The sequence below is a fragment of the Falco peregrinus genome, chromosome 7, assembly GCF_023634155.1.
Source record: "Falco peregrinus isolate bFalPer1 chromosome 7, bFalPer1.pri, whole genome shotgun sequence".
Lineage (NCBI taxonomy): Eukaryota > Metazoa > Chordata > Aves > Falconiformes > Falconidae > Falco > Falco peregrinus.
The window spans coordinates 38,824,307-38,848,382 of NC_073727.1; the positions used below are offsets into that span (position 1 = coordinate 38,824,307).

At 40.6% G+C, this 24,076-nt stretch overlaps 1 protein-coding gene across 4 annotated transcripts in view; it reads left to right on the forward strand.

Annotated features, from left to right (window-relative positions):
- The window catches only part of LOC101911196 (uncharacterized), a 34,124-nt gene that overhangs the window by 220 nt on the left and 9,828 nt on the right, over window positions 1-24,076 (forward strand). Inside the window, exons 1-11 of one of the 4 annotated variants that reach the window (XM_055810406.1) lie at window positions 70-404; window positions 3,851-4,684; window positions 6,063-6,289; window positions 9,351-9,470; window positions 10,403-10,522; window positions 11,663-11,782; window positions 16,065-16,187; window positions 17,252-17,334; window positions 18,574-18,699; window positions 19,533-19,578; window positions 20,729-20,862. In XM_055810406.1, the coding sequence (XP_055666381.1) occupies window positions 6,064-6,289; window positions 9,351-9,470; window positions 10,403-10,522; window positions 11,663-11,782; window positions 16,065-16,187; window positions 17,252-17,334; window positions 18,574-18,699; window positions 19,533-19,578; window positions 20,729-20,862 (1,098 nt within the window). In that variant the 5' untranslated portion in view covers window positions 70-404; window positions 3,851-4,684; window position 6,063. Of the gene's footprint in view, window positions 1-69; window positions 405-3,850; window positions 6,290-9,350; window positions 9,471-10,402; window positions 10,523-11,662; window positions 11,783-16,064; window positions 16,188-17,251; window positions 17,335-18,573; window positions 18,700-19,532; window positions 19,579-20,728; window positions 20,863-24,076 lie in introns of those variants that run through there. The other 3 variants (XM_055810407.1, XM_055810408.1, XM_027796214.2) reach the window with 3 other exon arrangements.

Below are 24,076 nucleotides of genomic sequence, written 5' to 3' on the forward strand. Positions count from 1 at the left end.
CAGCAAAGGGGTCTAGGTGAACAGGACTGACTGATGCACGTAGATGTGTGTCGGCTGAGCGAGTCTTACATTCCGCACTACTCAAATTTTACGCAGCTGATTAATTTTTTAAAAGGCTATTGCATATTATGAGGCAAGAAAAAAAGCGTATACATTAAAAAAAGAGCAGGAAAGGATGCATATGCACAATTTTAACTGAGTTTTTAAATTCAGGGGACAATGACTGGGAGGCAGCCAAAACCAGCTGATGGAGGAAAAAGGCACAGAAGATGGGAAGCGGATTCAATTGCCAAATGCTGGTTTGCCATTTCCTGCATAGGGAATGTAACGCACTGCTTAAATCTATTTCTTTTGGCTTGAAGAACTTAAGTGCTTTTAAGCGTGGCCACCTATGGCAGCGACCGGTAAGTGGCTGGTGCTGAAACAAACCCAGTTAAAGTTTTTAAGTCTGACCCGTTGCGGTTAACTGATGAACAGCCTGGCCTAGAGGGACGCACAATTCCGTCTCCTTTTAAGCTTTTTCGCCTTATGCAGGGGTAGGGGTTACTGACCTGTACCTCAAGTGTAGTGCACGTGCTACAGCTTTTGCTGTAACCAACAATAAGACACTATTAATGCAGAGGCTGCCTGATAAGGGGCTTGTGGGAGGAAGCCAGTTTGCTAGGGCCAGTTAGATTTTCAGAACTGTTGTGGGATTTGGCTGCACACAAGCTCACACACACATATTTCTTACTGGTTCTGAAGACTTGTGGGGTGCTCATGTTCTTTTCCTTCAGTGATGGAGGGCTCTCTTTTCTGAGATATGTGGCATGTATCTTACTGGGACAGAAAGGGTTGTTACTTCTACTCTTTCAGTTCTCCATTGTGTTTTAAGACAACATACTAGGGACCCAGAATAAAAAAACAAAACTAAAACAAACTATAATGTGAAACTTTTTGAGAATGTATTTTAATTATTTCAAATACATTTGCCTAATGATAAATAGTGCAAGTTGTTTCAAGTTTTTTGTTCACTCATTTTATAAAATTGACATTTGAGCTATGGGCTCTGTCATTTGTTCAGTGCAGGCCCTTGTTAACAAAAACATCAGGACATGCACCTGGACTTTCAAACACATCATACCAGCGGTTTTCTAAGGGTTTCTAATATGTTTCTAAGGGTTTCTAAGTGTTTCTAATATGAAACACAACCTGACAGGTCTCCCTTCACCTCTGTCCTGCAAGCCGGTATACTTCTTTAAATACTTGATGCCCTGCCTTTGAGTGGTAATTTACCTTGTAAAATTTCAGAATTTTTTTTTTTATACATTTTGTTCAGACTTCTAAGATAGGCACCTCTAACCTACCTTTGATGTTTAGAGGCAGTATCTTTTGCTACAAAGCAAAATATTTACCAGGAAAAAAATAATTTTTGTGTTCATAGAAGATAGTGTCTGTGGCCGTGACTCAAAATGCAGCTTTATCTGAACACAAGCAACAGTCCAGAAAACTTACAAGAAAGTATGAAGTTCAAGGCAACGGGAAGATACATGAAGACATAGCACAGTAATACTGTGTCATCACTGGCCCAAGCCAAACTTCTACTGACCGTTAGCAGATGTCCTCACTATTCAGTGAGTCAGCTGAGTACTTCTACTCTGAGCATTAACGTAGAAAGGGGAAATTAGTAGGAAAGTCCATGGTTTGTAGTCAGCAGTGAAGTCGGATTGTCCCATCAGGGAATGCCACTATTAAGTGTTACAAAATGATAATGTAACCTCAATTTCTAAGATTTATTAAGAATGAAGAAGCCCAGAGCAAGGTTGGTTTTAATCTTGTCATAAAATGGGAGCATAGGTTTGCACAAGTCAGTAGTGTTACTTACCATCTTTGGCCTGGCTCTTTACTTGCAGCTGTTCCTTCACAATAGAGGTTCACACCGAAAGCAGCTTCTCTTCGTGCTAAATCATTGTTCGGTTTTACAACCCACTTGGGTAGATTTTGTCAATCCATGAGTGGGAACACGGCTCAAGGGAGCTGTGTAAAGGGAATGATTCAGTAGATGGCACTCTCCTTCTGAGAGAGAATGAGCAAGTACCTCAGCCAAGGAATATGATGCAGAGAACTTCCTTTTATACTCTACAGAAATTGCAGTGAATGCAAACAAAGCTGTGCCTAGCTATGCAATGAAGTAACCTAACCCCTGGCAGTTTTTTCACAAATCTGGGTCTATCAAGCCCTTGCATCTGGCTTCATCCCTGCTGAAATGACTATAGGCTGTTGCTCTTCAGCCTGAATTCCTCCTAAAATCTTAATGGTGAGTATACATACACACACACACACACACACACACACATTTAAAAGATAGATATATATATATTTAAAAGAGCTCAGTAGTAATGTAAGTCACACACATCAGACTCAGTGTTTAGAACTGTTCTGCTTCCTCAACCATTTTTTTTCTAATTCATCATTTTATTTTACTATTCTGTCAATGGTAGATCCAGTTTAAAAACTTAAGGCCTTTGATTTGTTTTTTGTTGTTATTTTGAAGCCATAAAATTTCGTAGATGTGGCTTAAAAAGCAGCCACATGAATCAGTACAAGTGAGGAGGCCTAAACTGCAGATATGGGGACAATAAAGACCTGCTACGTATCCGAGGAGCTGTCACCTTTTAAGTCAAGTCTGATACTAACGAAGCAGTAATGCACAGCCATCATTTTACAGCTTCTAAACAGTACAGTTTTTTCTTCACCCCTGAACAGAAGGGTATGAGAGTGAAACGTATAAAACAAAGGTTGCAATAAAAAATTACATGGGACAAATTCATAAAATGCAAATTTAGTTCAATTTTTTTAAAGTTTGGGATTCTTGAGTAATGTAAGTATATTCATTCTTTCATTTACTGCTTTTTAAGCAGTCCTTTGAGTACCTTATTTTACTGGCATACAAGTCAAATAGGACTCCATATGTTCTCAATCTCTGCCTCTCTCCTACACTCCCCCAAAATCTTTTTTTCCACCAATTAAAATCACGGTGATAAGAGTATTTCTAAAATTCAGAACCTGGAGCTATCATTTTCTTCCTTTAAGAGGGAAGCATTTCCTACCATAGCTCAACTAAAGCTGTTGACCCATTTTTCCCAATGTTCATGTCAGAGCCTGAGGGGGTTTTGGGCCTGTTAGAATGAAAAGGCCCTAGGTGATGTATGAAAGAGGAGTATAAAGAGTGTTTGTGTACATCTCTCCTATGCCAGTCAACTTTTGAGCAATCAAAAGTTATGCACCACTGCAAACTAGATAAAGGAATTTCTATTCCAAGAAGTGGTTCAAGCAGTGGCATGCTGTGTGAGTGAAATGGCAGATGAATTTAGAGATGAATAGATACATTTTTTTATTTTCTGTTCTTAATTCAAAACAAAACAAACCTACTGTAGTGTCAGATGCTTAAGGGACTGTGCCCAAAAGCAGTATTTTCTGTCCTTTGCAAAGAAGCTACAAAGCAGATAAAATGCTGGACCAGTGGAAGGTCTCTGTCGAAAGCCCCATTTAGCTACAGCATTCGTCTATTATTTGGCAATTAGATTTAAACTTCCAAATGCATTTTATACGGAATTCTAAAATAGTCTTCATACAGTAAGGTTACCAAATGGAAATCTCTTTTGCACACAAGTGAATATAAATGGTTTGGAGAGGCTTTTTATTTTTAACACTTCACAAAGGAACTGTGTTCTTTTTGCTGTGGGGAAAAAAAATCAGGGTGTGGGGTGTGGAGTTTCTACTGTTTGGAACATGTTTTTTAGAAAAGTAGAAGGAAAATGGTTTAACACTATTACAGCACTACTAACTTTTTCCTTTTCTACTTCTGCAGTCTTGAGCTGACATTTCATTCAATCAGATAAGGAAACATATCTAGGTCATGAAGCTAATCATAAACATGGTGTTTATGGTTGCAACCTTTACAGCAGCTGTTGTGAATTCAGAGGAGGTCTGAAGACCCACAAACCAGCCTTCTACACTGGCTTTCAAGTAGTGGTTTCAAATCAAAGAAGAACAATTTCCTGACTGAATCATCAAACAAGGTATTGGGACACCTGACTTTTATGCCTTCAGGCAAATTATAGCCTAGTTTTCAGGTGTCATGTATTTCTTTTACCTCCCATATATTTCAAATGGAGTGACAAGAGCTCAGCACTGCTGAAGCCATTTTGGGAATACATTCCTTACAGATACATTGGAAAGCTGTTTTAATGTTTATACCACATTTTTAAATGCTTAGTAAGGATATGCTACAGAAATGCAATCTTTAATAACAAGCACCTCATTGAAACAATCCTGGTTTTTTCTCATCTTGGTGCAGTACAGTTCAAATCACCTTAAAAAAAATAATCTCGCAACAATTAAACCTTACGGTCCTGTAGACAGGACAGAGCAAGAGGCAGAAGGTGCATGTGATGATGTGTTTCTAGGGATCTGCCACCTCACTGCTTTTAGGATGGAAGCTGAAGGGCGGAAAATTATGAAGAAAAGGGGAAGAGCAAGCAATGGCAGAAGCAGGACCTGACAATCACATGGGTTTCCTTCAGAATACTTCAGAAGATCTCCACTGAAAAGATTGAGAAAACAGGAATATTAGCCTTGCTTTTGGTGATATTAAGAGGCCAGACAGAGATCAGAACTCAGCGGGCTTGCAGAGCTGGTCAAGGTAGTAACCAGAAAAATCAAAGACTTGATTCTTTGTAATGGCTTGCATTGTGTAATAGAGGTCTCATACCTTTTGTTTTATGGGTGTAGGTGGGTTTATTTGTGCTGTGTGATATTTGTGTTTAGGAAAATTATATTGTGTGTAAGAGAAGAAACAGCAGTAGCTGAATGGACCAGTGAGATTTGGGTAAGCCTGTTCATCAGTGTTTGGAGATGGGTGCAGAACACAGGGTTGATTTTCAAGCATGATTTATGTAGAAACTTAAAATCTATTAAATGACAGTGAGGCTAAAACTTACTAATAAATGTATCAAATGCAATAAGTAAAATAAATCCATCAAATCCATGGATAAAAAAGAAGTTAATAAAAGTGATCAGCACCCATCAGACCAGTACCTACTGGTTCTTTGATAAAGGTGATCTTGTATCAAACCAGATTTTACTGGAAACCTCAAGAATATTACAAATGTCATTTTCTGTTACTTTAATTAGACCAAGGTAATTCGTAAAACTCTTTAACCAGGGGTGGGCACATGCACCAGACTGGAAAATTAAGCAAAGGGATGGAGCAAAAAGAGAACTGGTCTTTTTTGTTCTGCTACCTTTTTCTGCATGAAAACTGCAGATATTTTTTGCATCCTCCCATTACTAGCTTATCCAGCCCACTCTGCCGGATTTGCTTGACAGGAAGAAAACATAGTTCTAAATTCATTTGGCCACTGTATTTTTCCCCCCCCAGTTTTCTGTTCTTGCTGATTTACAAAGTCTTAGTTCAGTGAGTTATGAGCTGTTTGCCACAGCCTTCGTTCTGGTCTGTGCTTCGGCACAAACCAGAAAAACCTGTTTGCATGCTTTTTTTTTCTTTTTTTTTTTTACCCTTGATCTTCCTCTCCCATTGGCAGCCACAGCTTGTACACATGCAGACAAGGAAGGTGGTGCCTACCTTTCATGTGGAAAGCTGCCTTACAAAAACTGGGGTTGCTTTTTCCATTATCCCAAAGCTTTTCTAGCTTGATGAAGCTTTTCATGGATCCTCCAGGAGTTAAACTCTGTTTGTTCTCCACGAAATGTGTTTAGGTCATCATTTAATTTTTCTTCAAGCAAAGGGAGGGTGTTTAAGTGTGGCTCCAGTCCAGCCTTTTAAATAGCATTTGTAGACTCTGGGAGATCTGCAGAAACCAGCCTTGTTGTGCAATTTAGCTTTTTGGACGCAGAAGCTTGACTGCTTTACAGCAGCTGCACGAGGTGTAGCGTTAACATCTGTAAGACAGGACTAACACTGAGGCAGCAAGTTAGCGCAAAAACTGGACAAGTTGAGAAGAAGCTTTTCTTTCCATCTCCTTCCTTTTCCTCTTGCTTTGTGCTGCTGTTGGAACAAGAATGGGTCAACTGTGTGGACGATGCATGCAGCTGCTGCGGGACTTCGTGGCCTTTATTCAGAGGATGTCCTCCGACTTGGTGCATGGCATCAAGGAATGTTTAACTCTGATAAGCAAATGCTCCTGCTTAAAACAAAACAGCTGTAAAGCCAGACAGCTGTACAAGCCCATCTTGCAGCCTCACGAGAGGGTGACAGCACAGGAGTTTCTGCAGCATATTGAAACAGGTAAGAGGACTTGGTTTTTTTCTGAAGGGTTGTGAAAGAACAAGGACATTAATTTTGTGGGTTGAGAACAGATTGCTGGCTGAACTGCTCTGGCATGGCACGGAGCAGCTTGGTGATGATGTAGGAAAGGCAAGGGCTACGGAGTGTTTTCTTTGTGTATGAGACACCAAGGGTTCAAGTGGTGTAACAGTTGGATCTAGGTAGAAATGTTCAGCCACTTTCTTGCTCTGCCACCCCTGTTAATACATAACTTATGTAAATATGTTTCACAGAAGTGACTCCTAGTAATTGAAGTTAATTTTTCGAAGTCAGTCACTGAGATCACAAAGCTTGGAAACAGGCTGTACCAACACTGGATGCTACATGAGTGCTGAGCTATGAGCGGGGAAGTCACGGTGTGGTCCTCGCTCAGTTGTGTACATCCATGTTGGCTGGCTGCAGAACACCTGAAGTTGCACGGGGGGTGCTGTATGTGGAGAGGGTCAAAGTCATCCTGTGACAAGCACTGTTGGGCTCCCAGGTTTCTAAACAACTAGCCTGCCTAAGGGTTTTGGGAAAACATTTTAGACACAAGGCTTGAACACAATCATGGCATTGTGCTTGAATCAAAGTGGATCCATAACTCCTCATGTATCTCCTCAGCTTTACAGGCTACCTACCTAATACCCGTTTACTTGCAGTGCCCTTTCTATCCTCTCTATGATACAACAGTATCAATAGGAAAACTTTTTTTATTTCACTCTTGCAGTCACAGACTATAATCTTGGATGAGTGTGTTTTCTCAGTTGTCCAGCCTAAAAGCATTCCTTGTCTCAAGCTTAGGTAGGGGCCATTGCTTGTTTGGTTTTGCCTTCTCACAGCTAATAGGGTATATTGCTTTAAGTTTAACAACCTTGGGCTAAAGCTACTATACGAAATTGCATAGCCTTCTACTTTCATTTGTGTGAAGGGTGTGGAACACAAATTACTATTTTACTTGCCATTTTGGGGACATAACACCGTCTTGTGAGGGGGGCCTTTTTTCCTTGGCGTGGCACAGTTGATGCTGTTTGAAATGACCTGTCGTGGAATAATTGCTGTGACGCTGGTTGTTGGGAACATGAGTGAATTAGCCTCAGCTGGTATTAGCTGGCATCATTACCCTGTGAATGTGGGGGGTTCTGTGCTGCTGACATGGTTTACTAATTTTTGCACATTAAGCATTGGCTAAATCCTGAAGTCCATATCCAGGATGGGACCACATCTTTCAGCTTGATGTACAGTGGAGATCTTCCAGGGCTGAACTTTTTCTTCCAAAGGCTAGCATGTTCCTGACTGTATAAGAGACTGTCTTGGCAGTCGGTGGATTGGATGCAATGAAGGGTTGGTCTGGAAAAAATGGTGACGCCAGAATGGCCCTTTGCAGCACCCACTGGTGCTTCCAGAAAAGGCTAAGTGTATGTTTTCTTGAGAAATCCTTTCCTTTCTGAGATGGGTCTTCAAAAGGCTGTCTTGGATCCTCAGGAGCTGGGGTACAGCAGCAGGGAGCCTAGAGCTTCTGTGACAGCAGTACACAGTGTGCTCTCAGGAAGGTTCCATTGTCTGTGGTAGGATATACATAGCACCCAGGAAGAAGAACCAAGATTAATTCTCTGACTGGCCAAATCCTGCTGCCAAGTCAGATGGTGGCAGGGAAGCCCCACAAAGAGAACCAAGACCCATCCCTCTTACTTTAGCACAGCCTGTGTATTTTATTCCAAGATGAAGCAAGCCCATCCTTCGTTCTGGACAAATTATAATAAGCAGGGAGCAAATATTTGGACAATTTGGGTGCAAAGAAAAACTTCACGGGTGATCATCTTGCTCAGCTGTTAGCTAAGGCAGCAAATGCTTGATGGTATAAGCAGGTGAAGATTTTGAGTGGCTTCTGCTTTATCACTTCCCCAAACAAAAATGCACAAGATATGTGTGATATTCAGACAGAATTAAACCACATGAAGGGATTTTTGTTTTTTCTCTAAAACCTTGTGCACACTGGATAGTCTTTCCCTTTGTGTGTATGGTTAATTATTAAACAAAATTGATCTCTATATGAAGTAGTTCTGTGAAGCCTGCTCGCCTAATCCTGAAGCTAGGAGTTTGCTACTCTTAACATAGCAGCAGCTTCTAATGGCTTGAGATATTGGTTGAGTTTTGCACTGATGCATGAAAGCTCACACCCCTCACATCTCTTGCATCTCTATATCCCATGAGAGGTGAAGTAGCTAGATCTTGTTTACAGAGATATTTCAGTCTTTAATGCACTGCTTTAATCTATTGTCTGAAAATATATCTTAAAATTGTGTGCTCCACCGGTCAATTTATACTACATTACCTTTACAACAGTTTATACGATTGAGCATTGGTTCAATAGCCATTTTTTTTCTTCTCTGCTGCTCCATTCCACACATTTTAAGTATATTATACTTACAGAAGTCATGCACGACTGCTATTGCTTGATGGCTATCGCTGAACATCTGGTTTATTCATAGGGGAACTATCATACTTGAGAACAGGTAGACTCATGCTAGAAATTTGAGCCTGAGGCAAGCTCATTTGCAATCCATATTGCTATTCCCTGAAATCCTTTATTGTAATACCCAGGACAGGAGACACAGTGAACTTAAAAAGCAGTGAATTAGAAATACATAATCTTTCTATAGCTCATAAACTAAGAATGCTGTGTTCAGTAGATATATTTTAAGAGAGATCTTCTATGATTCAGGAGAAGATAAAGATTTTTATGGAGAACAGGAACACCTGCATTACCTTGGATAGCATAAAAGTGTCTAAAGGTTATAATTTATCTTGCTTCCACACACTAGCTCTGTGATCTTCATAAGAGGCATTGCCAAGGACAGGTTATTCCAGATTCATTTATTGCTTCTGCTCATGGAGACATGAATAAGGAGAGATGGGCTCTGTGGCGGTGTTGCAGTACAAAAATCCTTATGTGTTTGTTTGGTTGTAAATTTTAATTTCTTTTTGTAAACTAACCCTTTTCAGGTGTAACTGAGTCTGTGCTGTCATTGTGTATCTTCAGGTTTTGAAATGTCACCACTTGGAAAAGACCCTCTGGAAGCCTTGAGGACCTTAGCTTTTTCAGAAAACCCAGGTTTACAGCAGTCTGCTGCCCTCTATTACTTGCATATGAGTCAGCACAGTAAGTTATCTCAGTGCTACAGAAAATTTTCACATAATTATAAATTATTATTTCCAACTGTGAAACTTCCTTTGATTCATTAATCAAAGTTTTTCCTTCGTGCTGTGTTGTTTGCTAAGGAAAACGGAAATGCTGTCATTGCCATGTGGTCAGAGTCATTCTGGGTTTTGCTGTGAGGAGATCTCTCTCATGATTATAAAAACTGTTATTTATGTAATTGTAATACTTCTGTAAAATTCAACAGAACCCAAAGTAGTTAAAAGTCAGCATATACTGAATCTCATGAGAGCAAGACAAAATATGGTAGAAGGAGATGGACATAGTGATTGTTTAATGTTTTATATTAATTTTTGGAAGAGGAGAAAGCTCTAGAGGCCAAATTGTAGTGGGAATTTTTGAAGGAAACATGCTTCTTTGTCCCAGCTGTTCCATGGGAGCACTTGTCTCCTGGGTTAATTTGTAAACAGTTAGGAGTCAGCCTGGGTATGCCAAATGAAATCCTAGCAAGGGCTTGGGTCCTGCAAAAAGATAGAAATACCAGCAAGAAGCAGGCTGTGATTTGTTTGTTTATCTGTTTGTTTAAAATTTAATTCAGGGATAATATTCTGGCACTTGGCTTGATAGCTTTATCCCATGTATTTTTTGCTGGATAAAAAGTGTAGATAGCCACAACACAAGGATCTGCTATGAGGTGGAATGACTTGTTTGGTAGCAAGGCATATTGCTTCCCTTCCCATGATGTTTTTGAAGTATTTGATTATTGAAAACCTTTTCAGGAAACTTGCCCTGTTTTGCTAGTAGCAAAAGAATTTAAATGAAGGGGAACACCACTCAGCTTATGTATAGTAGCACCTGAGGCTTGAGACCAACAAGAGAAAAATGTGACTGCGGTGAATGATGAAACTCCTGAATATTTATTCTCATTCCTGCAGTGAACATCCCTCTGCCTGTGGAGCATCTGGAACCCTTCTATGCCTTACTACGGTCCACTGACCTGGAGGTGCAGCAGATGTCCTCCTTGTCCCTTGTCAACTTCTTGCTAGAGGGAAATAGTGAGTAATTAAACCAGACACCTCTCTTCAGGTGAAAAAGTAACCTCTTCAGCCAGACCCAGACAGCAGGATGGCACATCTACACGCCCAGATCTACAGAAATCCAAAGTTGTGTAGGACAAATATTTGTAGGACACTGACAGGACAGGTGTGAGTGCACTTCTGTCTACAAGCCACATAGATACTGGTGGCACCAGGATATACCAGATTCCTCCAGCTAGGTTATATCATGTGGCAAGAGATCTTGGCTCTGTGTGCAAATGCTGATAAATTATTCCCAGACTGGTGTAGGGACAGCTGTGCTATTCTCATTCTTGGATCAAGAGCCCACTGCTTACCCTTTCAAGCAACAGATACAGCTCTTAGAAATAAATCCTGTCTATGAGACTGATCATTTTCTTGTCATTTATTAGCTGGACTTTGGTCTGAAATTGCTTGTAGAGTAAAAAAAAATAAAATGAAATGTTTAATAGAACTCACTTGTTTCTGTAGCTAATAGGACAAATGTAATTGAGATAGGGTCTGGGAGCTGCAGATGAAAAACTTTCCAGTAAAGTTTATGTTGATAGACAGGGCATGAACACCCCACACCTTCTCAATGGAGTCCTTGTTGCATCTACTACTGCACTCCCTTGCACCTGGGCCACAACAGGTATTCCATCATGCTATCCCATAACAGCAGAAGACAGTCTTCAGTGAAGCTAGCTTTTTTCTTTTTTTTTTTTTTTAAAGGACCTTGCTGCAAATAATATCATGTCTCTATTTACAAGTGAAAAATAATATTTAAGGGGTAGACTTCAGAAGAAAAAGGGGTGGGGCTGAGTAAATTATGAACCTATTGGAAAGTTGCAGTTGTGCTTTCCAAAATGAACCTTTCTGGAAACAATTGCTAGCATAAATATTTTGGACCTTCTGAACTAGAACCTCTGAACATCTCTTACAGGCTTTTATGAGTCTGAAGAGGAACTGAGCAAACCAAGCTAGGGACTGTGAGTGCCTTTCAGGCTGTTTCCATCTTAGGTCTACTTGCATAATCATAATATAGGCCCCCAAAGCAGTCAAAGGAAGATACATTCTTTTCACAAAGGCATTAACTGTTTAATTTTCTGTTTGTCCATTTTTTCTTGCATTTATGAATAGTTGACAAAGAATTAGTTGTCCAGATGGGTTTACTTGAGCCAATTCTGGATCTGCTTGAGTCAGAGGATCCCGCTGTCCAGTGTAATTCCTGTGCTTGCACCATGATTTTGGCTGTTTCAGGTGAGTGTGCTGTTCTTTCCCTTTATCCTCTGCGGTGAACTCATTCAACTCTTACCAGGTGTTTCAAGCTGAAACAGTGAAACAACCTATTTGCAGTTGGCTTAAGAGTCACAACATGCAGCAGCAAGTTTTGGTGTTCCACATCATAAATTCAGTCTCTTGAGATTCCAGTTAAGATCTTTTTCCCAGTGTTTCTGACTTTCATTCTCTCGTGATTACAAACCTTTTTCTGATTTCCAACCTAAATTTATTCATGACCAGCTTATCTTAATTACTGTCTACACTGGCTTTTGCTTCAGTAGTTCTGCCTGTGTTGTGTCTATGTTGATGAGGCTTCTCCATTTTACTAGACTGAAAAAAACAAGCTCATTTAAGAATCCTCTTTTAAAAAAACAAGTTCATTTAAGAATCCTCTTTTAAGTGAGGCTCCTCCATTCAATTTCATAGTCATTCTGGGTGTAAATAACACGTCCCACAAATGGAACATAGCCATTGCATCTGCTGCTTTGTAGTACCACAGACCTCAGGCATTGTTAGAATCCCAAGATATACATAAATGCTGCAGGAGTTCCATTTTGACTTCATCTCTTCTGAAAGAGAGATCACCAGAAACGTGCAGTATTTCAGCTGGGGTATCACCTGTGTCTTTTATTATGGCATCCAGGGAAATATGTTTGGTGGTACATCTCATGATAACACTTGCTTTTTTTGTGATTGCATCATGGTGATGCCATCCTGCAGCTGACTTAGTCTTTTTCCTCCTCTGCTGCTATTTCCAGCAGACACCAATTAATTAAGGGTCTGCAACAAACATTTCCAAGTGCGCATCCCCGCATTTTGTGCTATATGGTTTCATTTTCTTTCTGTTGCTTGTCTTCTAACTTGTCTGTTGTTTGTAAAATATTCCAGTCCTCCACTGCATTGACAGTGCTGCACTCACACTTTTGTATTAACTTTCTGGTTTAAAACCAACTACAAGTCCTTGTGGAATTCCACTTGTAGCTGCCTTCCAAATGGTCATTCCCATTCAGCAAAACTTGATGCCAGCTTGCTTTTTGTAAGTTCCTTATCCATCATGTACTACTTGCATTTGTCACCAACTTCTTTTGCTTAACTATATTTCAAATCATGATATAGATGTTTTCCTAGCATCCAGACAGATAAGGTCAACCACACTTACCAAAAGAAAGGTTATCACGTTAGTCTGGCTTATTCAACCTTTCGCAAACTGTGTAATTCTACTGTACAAATTGTGTAAAGGCCCGTATAAAAGCCGTGAATAACATTTATTTCCCTTCCTGTAGTGTTTATTCCACCAGTTTCCCTCTTCAGTGTGGGAAGTTGCAATCAGATCTCCCAGGAGGCTGAGAGAAGCATGGTGAAAATGTTACTTCCTCATTTAAGTATTTGTATTGCAAAGTGGGCTTGCATAAGCAGGATCCAACTATATCAAAGTGCTGATTTGCATTTTATCCTTTTTTCCTTTTTTTCTCCCAGGTTTGTAAACACTTTTCCCTTTGAAACTTATTTTTAAGCATTGCATATTAATACGGTCAGGTTGAGAACTCTGTATACTACATTACTTTGTATAGAATGCAAATTGCCTCATTTAAAGTCTAAATTAGGCATGACATCATTAAAATTTTAGGTACCTGGCCCTAGAAGGACTTCTTTATGTATGGTCAGTGAAGCTATGTCCCTAAAGATCTATAGAGAGAGATCCCTTCACCTATTTTTAAGCAGCCCACAGAGAAAGCAAATTGTTTGTGGACCTAAGGGTGTTCCTTGGTTCTGAAGGCACCCTGGCCCTTCTAGATACCTGTCTTTAACCCAGGGTATAGGGAACCCTCAACCACTCCAGATCCAATCCACCTTCATCCTCTGCTGAGGGCAGTCACCTGATGCCTCTGCACACTGCCTTAATTGCCAGTGTACTTCTGAGCACATGTATTTCAAATGAAGCACCCACGGAACTTTCGAACTAGATAGGAAGGCATCTGCTGAACACAGAGGTAGGCAGTCCTACAAGTGCGCAAGCTGGACTGCTGTCTGGGATTTGATCAGCGTTGAGGATCTCTGTCCTGGTTTCACTAGGATTTAGATGGGCTGGATCCATTTATTTCTTTTTCAGACTATATTTAGCTACCACAGCAATGAGAGTAAAGCAAGAGGCAATTCTCTATAGAGTTTATCTTAATTGTAACTCACAGACTCTGGTATCTTAAAGAGGCTGCTTCAGAAAAGTATTCTGTTCAGTTATGTCCTTCGAGTGAGCCATTCGTGCTTCAGAGTGGTTTAAAAAAGATAAAAATGGAAGCACAATCAAAAGTTCTAAATCCAGGAAGGGTAACGTGTCTGAATTCAAGCATTTGTGGAACATGTTGTGTGAAAGAGTGAAGGAAGAGGCAACATCTGAATTCTCAATCTTTTTACCTCTCTTCTTTACTCAATTAATGAGAGTTTACATCACACCAGGCTGGTTTCCATCAGTTGGAGCTGCAAAAAAGAATTTCTGCTTCCGCTGTGGGAAACAAAAGAACAATTTGCAGGCTGATTAGATTGAAGAAAGGCTTGTCTACAAAATTGACCATAATATTTCACCAGAATAATAGCTTCCCACATGGAAAAGCTATTTTTAAATACATGAGTCTTCCCAGAACAATTATTTTGCTCAAAAATTAGTGCATTTTTTTTTCAGAATAAAAGGTATTTCTTTCAGTATAAAATATTCATGTGAAGGCAGAAGAGGACTTATCCTGGAATACTAAACTGATACTGGCTGAACTATACTTGAATAAATATCCTGGATTATCTTGGTGTGTCAGTTCCCCAGTATAGACAGGCTGCAGGTATAGAAGTAATGACTTTATTCTCTTAACTCTAAGTTAGTTGGCACCTGAAGAGTTGATCTCATCCAAATACCTTTGCATTTCTTGCTTTCTTCTGCTTCATGTTTCTCTCAGCAAACTTCCAGAGACTGGCCATTGTTTAAACTGTCTAGAAATGTAGGTAAATGAAGGAATAACTCAGCTAAAACTCCTGTGGTCTTCAGTGGCATTTTGGTTCATATAAACAGCGGAAGATGTAGACAGTGAACTTTGCTTTTTCTTTTTATAAAATAATCTGCAGAATATTGTGACATTAAGATAATTTTTTATTGGTCTAATTCCCATTTAAATCTCATCAGCTTCAAAGATCATAATGGCCAACACTTTATTTTTTCAAAATTATGCCACTAGAATGCTTATAAGATACAAATACAGATAACATATAGAAGTAAATAAGACAGTAAAGGGGAGAGGACCATAGCTGTCTCAGTATGGCAGCAGGTTATTTGTTGCAAATGTTTTGATGGCCTTATGGTAGAGGGGTAAGAAAGAGCATGGCGGGATTCTCTTCAGTATGGCACAGCTGAGGCTACCTTCAGTAAGTCCAAAACAAAAGGAGTAGAACTAAAAGCAGATTTTTTTTTCTAAATTGTATTATATTTCATAGCATAGTATAACTTTATCATGTGTAGTATACTTATATACACTGTATATAAACATGCTATATAGCATTTTATAGTATATAGTTAATTTTATAGCCTTATTTAAGTATTACAGGGTGGTTTTTTCCCCCTAGTTTTTCATCCAAGAGTCTCAAGGGACTTTGCAGATCTTGTCTGAATTCTCCCTGTACCTCAGGATGTTGAATACAACTGTACAACTTAACACACTGCCATGCAAGGAAGCATCACCACTTCAGAGAAGCATCATCTTTTCAAATTCCAGTGGTTAAATTAGATTCTGTCTTTAGAAACCACTGCATTGCCTGTAGCTGTCAAAGGACTGACACAGGCACGCTCAAAGAGAGAAACTGTCCCTGAATGTACCCTGCCAAGTTAATTCCGTTTTACCTGCAGTCAGTTACGTAGTTTGTGGTTGGCACACTGTGAGTATCTTGATAGACATACCAGGAGTAAAAGGCAAGTATGGCACTTCGCTAACCTGTCTAAAGGGACTTACGGTCCTTTTATTTTAATCATCCCAGTCACATAACAAAAGCATTGAATCAGCTGTGATCGATCTATGGCTAATTCAGAAATCAGGAGTTAGTTTCTTGCCCATTGAGCTCTTGGAATTTTTAACAGTTTCTTTTGCGCATGCAGAGAAATTTTGATATGTACCAAAGAGTCAGAGAAGTGAATGCTGAAGAGATCTAGTCTTCTAGTTGTCCTGCTCCTGGCTCACAGTAAGGTGGATTTTTTTTCTTTCTTTCTTTTTCTGGTTCTTTTCTCCAGAGTCCAACCGAGAGGCTATTGGCGCTGCTCGAGGAGTTACACCTCTGCTGTCTCTTGCCAATTCCTATGATCCTAGAGTCCAACAAAATGCAGTTGGTGCTATTCTCAACCTCACACAATCAGGTACTTTCTGACTAATTCTTTATCTAAAATTGCTGAAAGAAAATTTCTCACTGGTAAAATGTAATTCAGAAGGGTTAAGGCAAGAATAAAAGCATACCTGAGCAACAAATTATTTCCTTTGTGCATGGCATTCATGTTGATACCATAGGCTGATGATTTAAGTTTGGCCTCTCTTTAGCTAATACAGAGATCCTTTTTGGCTTAGGACCACAAGAGAAAGGCTTGATTTTCAACTCCAACAGGGCTAATGTGCAAGCACTTAAATAATCAGTCAAAGAAATAGGAAAAAAAATCACTTATTAAAGAAATAACTTGGTCTAAAAAATCAGCAGCACATTTGCTGGTACTTTGAAGCAATCTCAGAAGTTTATCCAACAAGGTCAAGCTCTAGGAAAGTTTGGCTGTTATCCCTAACAGTGTTGGAAGATGCAAAATATAACAATTATGGGCCAGACATTAAAGGCTCATTGGGATACCTGCCAACAGCTCTAGCAAAAGCCCTATTTGGTCCTCTGCAATACTATGTGCACTACCATACATTAACTCTGAAACAAACCAGCATTAAATCTCACCTATTTAGATGATATATCATTATTCCACACCGCTAAATGATGCAGTTGTCAGTAATGTGTCTTATCTCTTTGTGGTGGCAGGGAATGGTTGGCAAGAACTTCTACAGTTGACTATTACACTTCTGTTATTATTCAGAGTTTTAAAAAGTTGTTTTTTAAACACAGAAATCATGGTGAATATCATACCTGAGTTTTTTCAGCTTCTGTAACAATGCAGATTCTCAGAACAGTCTTTAGCATAAAACCAGCAAAGGCTTAATTGATCAGACAGCCTGCTAGCCATTTTGCTAAAATGTCTGCACACTGCTGTATTGCACAAGCTCTAAATTACATACTCTTCAGTCACACTGATTGGCATATATTTGGACAACATTACCACTCTCTAGAATCCAGTGATTGTGCATATCCCTCTTGGATGGTGCCTCCAGATGAGAGGGTGGGAAGGGGAAAGACACCCTAACAGCACTTTTTTTTTTTTTTTTTTAATGGCAGAGAAAATCCAACAGGTCCTATGCAAGGAAGGAGCCCTACCAATTCTTGCTTTGCTGCTGGAATCTCCTGACTCGGAAGTGCAGGTATGGGTCAAACAGGTCAGATTTTTAAATAGTAACTGTGACTATAAGGAGAGCACAAACCACAGCATGTAGAAATGAAAAGGTGGAGAGGAGGGAAGCTTTCTCTGGAGAAGTGGGGAAACATGAGAGCATCATGGTGAAACTCAGATCAGTCAGATAATGTAAATTCAAATAGCTGAATTTGTCTAGCTCCACAGGAGAAAGTTTGTGATGCAGAAGTGCATCTGCTAGCACAGATGAATGCATGCACACAGTTGTTATGCGGTTACCTTCTTGTGCCTTTCAGATCATCAAACAAGTTGCAGACAGGCCTCTTCCTCTGTTGTGGGGTTTGTTGGGGTTTTTTTGCATCCTGACTTTGATCTTCCACTCTTAAGCAATGTTACTAAGTGTTCTGAGAGGCATAACTTGCAAAGATTTTTTTCTTATTATTGGACATATCTGGGAAATCTTCCTATTTTACACCTACCACAGACACCTCTTTGTGACTCTGCCTACTTGAGAGCTGCTCATGGTTCAGAAGTATGCTGATGAAAAACTATGAAGCAGAGTTGCAAACCTTAAAATCCACTAGTTCACTCATTCAGTCCTCTGAGTAGTACAGGATCGTTTCCTCCATTGGTTTTAGTTCTCTCTATTCAGATTTCTTTTAAATGTCTGAAGGGATGGAGCCTCTGAAATTGTTTTCTGCAAACTGTTTCAGCATTATCAACTTTCTGTGAGATTCATCTTAAAATTTCCTTTTCTGAAGTTCAACCTATTTCTTCTAATTATACCTCCCTGGTAATATATACTCTTACACATATAATCCTCCCTATCATTACTGTTTAAATCCTCTGCACATGATCTTGTGGCCTGCTAGGACAATGACTACATCCAGCTTGAGTAAATAAATGTAAACATGTAATGCAGTAGATGCAGATGACCTAAGTTAGGTGCCAGCAGCAGTGTTGTTGCAGCAGCACAGTACATTCCCAAATACCCAGGGTCCTGATGGGTTTGTACAACATACAGTGCCACAGCATGACTGTGTAGCTATACAGATTGCATCACTTTTTCTAGAGGAAGCCCACCTAGGCTGTTATCACATCTACCCAATAAAACACCCTTTAGATGAAAAAGCACTTTATTTTCATCAGCTCTAGATCTGAGAGTTTCTGCAATTTATTTTTATTCTCTTATAACATGTCACTCTGTGACCTCCTCCTCTCCCTCTACTTTTTTCTTGGCTCTCTGCAGTATTACAGCTGTGCTGCCCTAGGCAATGTGGCAGCCAACGTTCAGCACCATGAAGCCATGCTGAGACCTGGCAACAGATTCCTGCTGCGGACACTCATCTCTCTCCTATCCTCTTCTGTGGACAAGGTAAAGCTGTAGCTTTCTCTTTATGTGAAAGGCATCACAGTAGAGCTATAAATGGGCTTCCAGTTTCAGTTTTGCACAATTCTGCTCATCTACTGTACAGGTGCCTATGTGGCATCTTTCCCATGAGAAAAGACATATATTAGAAGATGCATAGCTTCTACAAGGTCAGTGCATGGAGAAAGAGAAGGGAAATCCTTCCACAAGTTGTTCCACAGCCCTGGACACTTCCCTTAGACTAGGATAGTGTGTATTCTTTAAGCTTGAAACTAAATGTGTGAAGTTCTTTGACCAGGCTTTCAACTACCTTGGATCATTATTTCTGCAACAGAATGTATCTGAAGCATCTGTTATGGTACTTCTTTTTTTCTTTTTTGGTATCCATAACTTTGATTACATGGCTTCAAAGAATAATATCTTGAAAATTTTGCTTTGTTGGGAACCACACCAACTTCAATAAGCCACAGTACAGGATTTAAAGGGTGGAACCTTAAACGCTGTGTAGGAGGGAGGTGAAAAAAGGCAAAGCAAATGAGCCAGATTCACTCAGTTTTCCTATTTTATCTGACATTCTAAAATAAAGCAACATCTAAACCCCATTGGCTTTTCCTCATCAACAACAGGATGACTGACACTAGAGGAAGTTGAAAAAAAAGTCATCAAAACTCTGGAAAAAAAAAATAATCCCAAAACTTGTTCTCTGAAGATAATGTAATAGCATAGTAGTGCTGTCACATTTATTTTGTATACAATAACCAAGAACATGCATTACTGAAACGCTCTTTTTTCCCCCTCTCATTCTTTGTTTTTTTCTTCCCCCTATTTGGCATAAGCAGGTTTTAAGCCAGGCATGCGTTTGCCTAAGGAATTTGGCTACCAGTGGTAAGCACTATCTTTGAGATAACCAAATCACACTGTTTCTTTTTCTTTCTCTCGCTGCCTTTCAGAGTGAGCACAGTGGGTGGGGAACCTTTCATATTAAAAGCAAAGCGATACCCTATTTTTACATTTTAATTGGGTGTTAAGGGAAGAGGGAGGTGCAGTGCATACACAACTAAATCTGCCTCAGAGCTCCCAAGTAGGGAGAGGAAATATCTGGACAAAGGGAGAGAGACAGCAGAGGTGGTCTTATGCACAAAGCCTTTGCAACTCACTTAAGTTTTTCACCCTTCCATGTTTCCTAAGCATTAAACCTGAGAAGGACAGAAAGTCACCTGGAATTTCTGCTTGAGTGGGGACCTGCCTTCTCCCAAGGCATGAATCTGTCTATCATTAAATAAAATTTTCTTCTCCCAAGCATTTGTCATTCTCTTAAAAAAAAATCCTCTCAAATGCCCAAGATCTGTTTCTATGGCATCCTTGGGAGGTGAAAGGAGTGGACTGGCATGTTCAACACTAGAGCCCTAGGGTCCAGAGCAGGGTTGTTCATCTAGAAAATGTAGAGGTGCTTAATTTTCAAGCAGTCACAACTTCGGTGGAGCTGGGATGGAAGTGAAGGAGCTGCTGCACTGCTCCTTGGCATGCTTGAAAAAGCCCTGGTCTGCTTGGCCTTTCAGGACTGCTGCTCCATCTGCAGGCTTTGGCACTTGTTTTAGCGCTCCAAAGCACTTGTCGAGGTTGAAGGGACAAGTGGAGTATAAGGATTCAGGCAGCATGGCTGATCTGTTCCCTGGCTAACCATAACTCTGCAAGATAGGTGGTGCTTGGGGAGGTCTTCCCGTCTGTAAGACCTTCTTACTGGGTCTTATGCCAATGAAGGACCCAGAAAATTCCCCTCCTTTCTTCTTGCTGAAGTCCAGACACAAACTGAAGGGTGCCCAAACCTACGTTCTGCTCTCAAGCCTCCTTTGGCAAAAGGAGCCAGAACAAAGGAGGGTTTGTATTTATAACCGAACATCCAGCATTATCCTAGCCCAAGGAGACGGCAAGGTCCCCTCTACACTGAGGCACAGACAAGTGTTTGAAGTTGGGGCCGGAATGCCTCCTCATGGTGCTGTGAAGCTCCCTGACCTTGGTTGTCTTCCCAAACCAGCAGACATCCAGGCTGAGATGGTTGCTGAGGATGTCCTGTCCAAGCTGCACTCTCTCCTGGCATCTGGCAGCGAGGACGTGTGCCGTGCCTCCATCGCTCTGCTTTGGATACTGTCTCAACACCCACACAACCAGGTAGGGGAGGTCATTTCCCAAGACCAGAGGGGAAAGCGTAGTTCTGGCCACCACCTGGTGTCATGCTCCATTTTGGCAAAACTGCATACAAAAGGCATTTTGAGAATGACCAGTAGGCTCTGTGAGACTTCCCAACCCTTCTGTCACCTGCCCAAAGTAACGAGGTTTTGTCTGGTGCACCTCTGCTGTCACTAACTACCTGAGGAGCCTACCTGTTGTGAGCGGGATCCAAAGGATCCTGTAGTTAATCAGATCGCCTGTAAGGGGACCAAGGGAAGGGTAGAGGAGCAGATGGGTGTCTGACACCTTGGGTGCATGGACACTGCATAGCATCGTGAGGGACCGTAACCATAGGGGCAGCTGAGGAAGTTATTCCTTGGTAACAAAGCTTCACACTGAAAAGCAGATAAACCAATTAAATGCGTGCATTTAAAGTGCATCAGTGCAAAATAAAGTGCAAAAAAACCCCTTTCTTACATGGACAGTTACTTAAGAGTACCTTTGCATAAATTCAACATCTTTTAAATTTGGATCGAGGCAGAAAGGGAGGTGCATACAATTTGAAGTCCTGTCTGTCTTTAGCTAATTCACTAGGACTTTCCTGTATCTCATCGCATCTCAGTTACAGAACGGTTCTTTTGCTCATGTTCAGGGTAAACACCACCATTAACCATGCAACACTATGCAAATACATGAAGAAGTCTGACTAGAAATAAACTACAGCAAATAAACAAAACAGGCATTCCTTCAGTACTTTAGTACTACAGTACTAACACTGTACTTTCATCCTCTCCGCGTAAAACCGCAAAACCAGTAGGTAGTAAACTGACAAATTATTATGATTTTTAAATGTGCTTTTCCATTACAGTAATTAAAAACATCCTGAGGAACATGGATATGAAATGGTTTTTGATAGGTAGATAAAGCAAAAAAAAAAAAAAAAGAACCTTTCCTGCCATGTTGCTTTAAGCAGTAGTGACAGTCTGAGTAACCACAGCTGGGCTTAGGGGCTCCTCGTGGCTGAAATATGCTCAGCTTGATTTGAAATTTCCTCCGGATATTGGAAGCCTGATGTCCTTACATCTCAGTTGCACGTACGTAGTTTTCCAAAGGCACTGTGGGTTTGTAGGTTTTGTGCTGGCTACATTCGCACCAAACACCCTCATTGCCTGTCAAACTGCCTCATGCAATCAAAACACAATTTGCTCTCAACAAGCTTACAATTGAAATACATTAAGTTAGTTGGAGGCTATTTGCAGGGTAAAAATGTTACTCAGTGTGAGGCATTATGCTGGAACATTGTCCCCACCCACATTTGCTTTTCTTGCCTCTGAACACCATTTGCACTTTTTGTTCTCCCTGCAAGGAGCATCCACAGCTCCCTTCCTCCCCGATCCTGAAACGTGTCCTTACCAGCGCTTCAGCCCCCCAGCTACAAGGGGCACATGGCACCGTGTCAGTGGGAACAAAGGTGTTGGGAGCTCAGTCTTGTTACACCAGCAGTGAAACAGCCCATCCTGCACGGGGGAACAGGGTCAGCAGCAGGAGGCTGGAAAGCAAAGCATTGCCCTTGGGGGTTTATTCTCCAGTGAGAAGTATCCGAGTCTCCAAATTTGTTTTAGTGAGCAAACACGGCTGTCCCTGACTACTGAATGTTGCTGCTTTGTGCAAGTGAGCCCTGGGCACTCTGAGAAGAGGCTGACCTCTCCTCACTCATATCCTGCCTCCCCACCTCCAGGCCGTTTCTGGCCTGTTTTTCAAATCCTTTCAAGGTTTCTTTCTCCAACTCGGGCTGAATACTCTGTGAGTGAAAGAGGGACTTCTCCATGGGAACAGCTGTTGGAAAACAAACCACCAAACAAAGCTAATCTTTACAACCAAGTCAAGTGAGGCTTGAATTATTACAAATACTACCGAGGATACAATAGGGCAGAATTCATCTGCCCTTTCGTTACCATGAAGCAAACCCCCAGGAATGCTTCACAGGAGCTCCTCTCCCTGCTTAAGCCTCTTCTTTGTGATCCCCTGGCTGGGCTGTTGAACGCAATTCCCGGCAAGCACTTGAAAACTTCCCTCTTGCAGGGGGAACTTTATTCAGTTCTCCCAAGGACAGCACAACCCTGAAACACTAAAGAAAGAGTCAAGTGTTGTAAGAAAACAGCCATTTAAATCATACTCCTTTGAGCAAAGACCTGGAAGTCAGGATGGCAGGCATCCGTCTATTCCAGATGATGCCACCGATTTTCCACTCCAGGTACAAAATAACTTCGCATTCCCATCTCGCTACCTGGTAAACAGGGGATAATATTTATCTTGGCAAGAAAACCCTGGATAAGGGGTACAAGTGCAGCATTGCAATTGTAAGTGCAGTGGCTGCTGGAATGCTTTTCCTTGGTGTGCTTTTTTTGTTGTTTTGGTTTGGGTTGTTTTTTTTTTTTTTTTTTCTTTAGTCTTGGGCGAGGTGAGATCAATATCCATCTGAGCCACCAGATCCATTTTTGCTCAGTTTTCTCATATTTCCTTCATGCTGTGCGGGATTGAGCCAGAAAACAAAATCTGGATCCCAACCATATGCCAGCCAAAAAAAGAGGTTCAGCAAAATTTAGAGTAATATCACTTGCTAATGTAGGTCCTAAATAAATGGAAGAGCTTGGCAGGGAAGTCATTATATATTAGAAAGTTCATTTATAGTCCGTAGAAAATTTCCTCCTCTCAGGCTGTAGCAAATCAAATAAGGGTACTGTTAGTTGATGGGATTATACAGAAAAGAGGACAGTTAGTCCAGAAGCATAGAACAGTCACCAATGGTAATTTAACTGGATTATCTAAAATTATATTATTTCTTCCTTTGAAGGGAAGCAAAAATAAAACCAGAGAAAATGTACAGCTACATCTGCATATAGGTTTCTTTAAATGCCCTGAGTTTAGGCACAGCACTGCCCTTTCCATCTATTTTCATGTTTTATTTTAGGATTGCTGGTTGTGACAGTGCTTAAAATGAATGTACGTGAAGATGTCAGCTGATATCAAAAGAAAATAAAATGCACTTTTGCAATTCAACCTAAGTGAAAGCAAGATGCAAGCTAAACTAATTCTTAAAGACATCTGCCTTTCAGCACTGCTTCAGTGATCCTGACATTTCACAGGTTTCAGAATTATGTGATTTTCTCAACTGTATATAGTAGCAATGATTTGTTTTGTCTTGAACACTCTC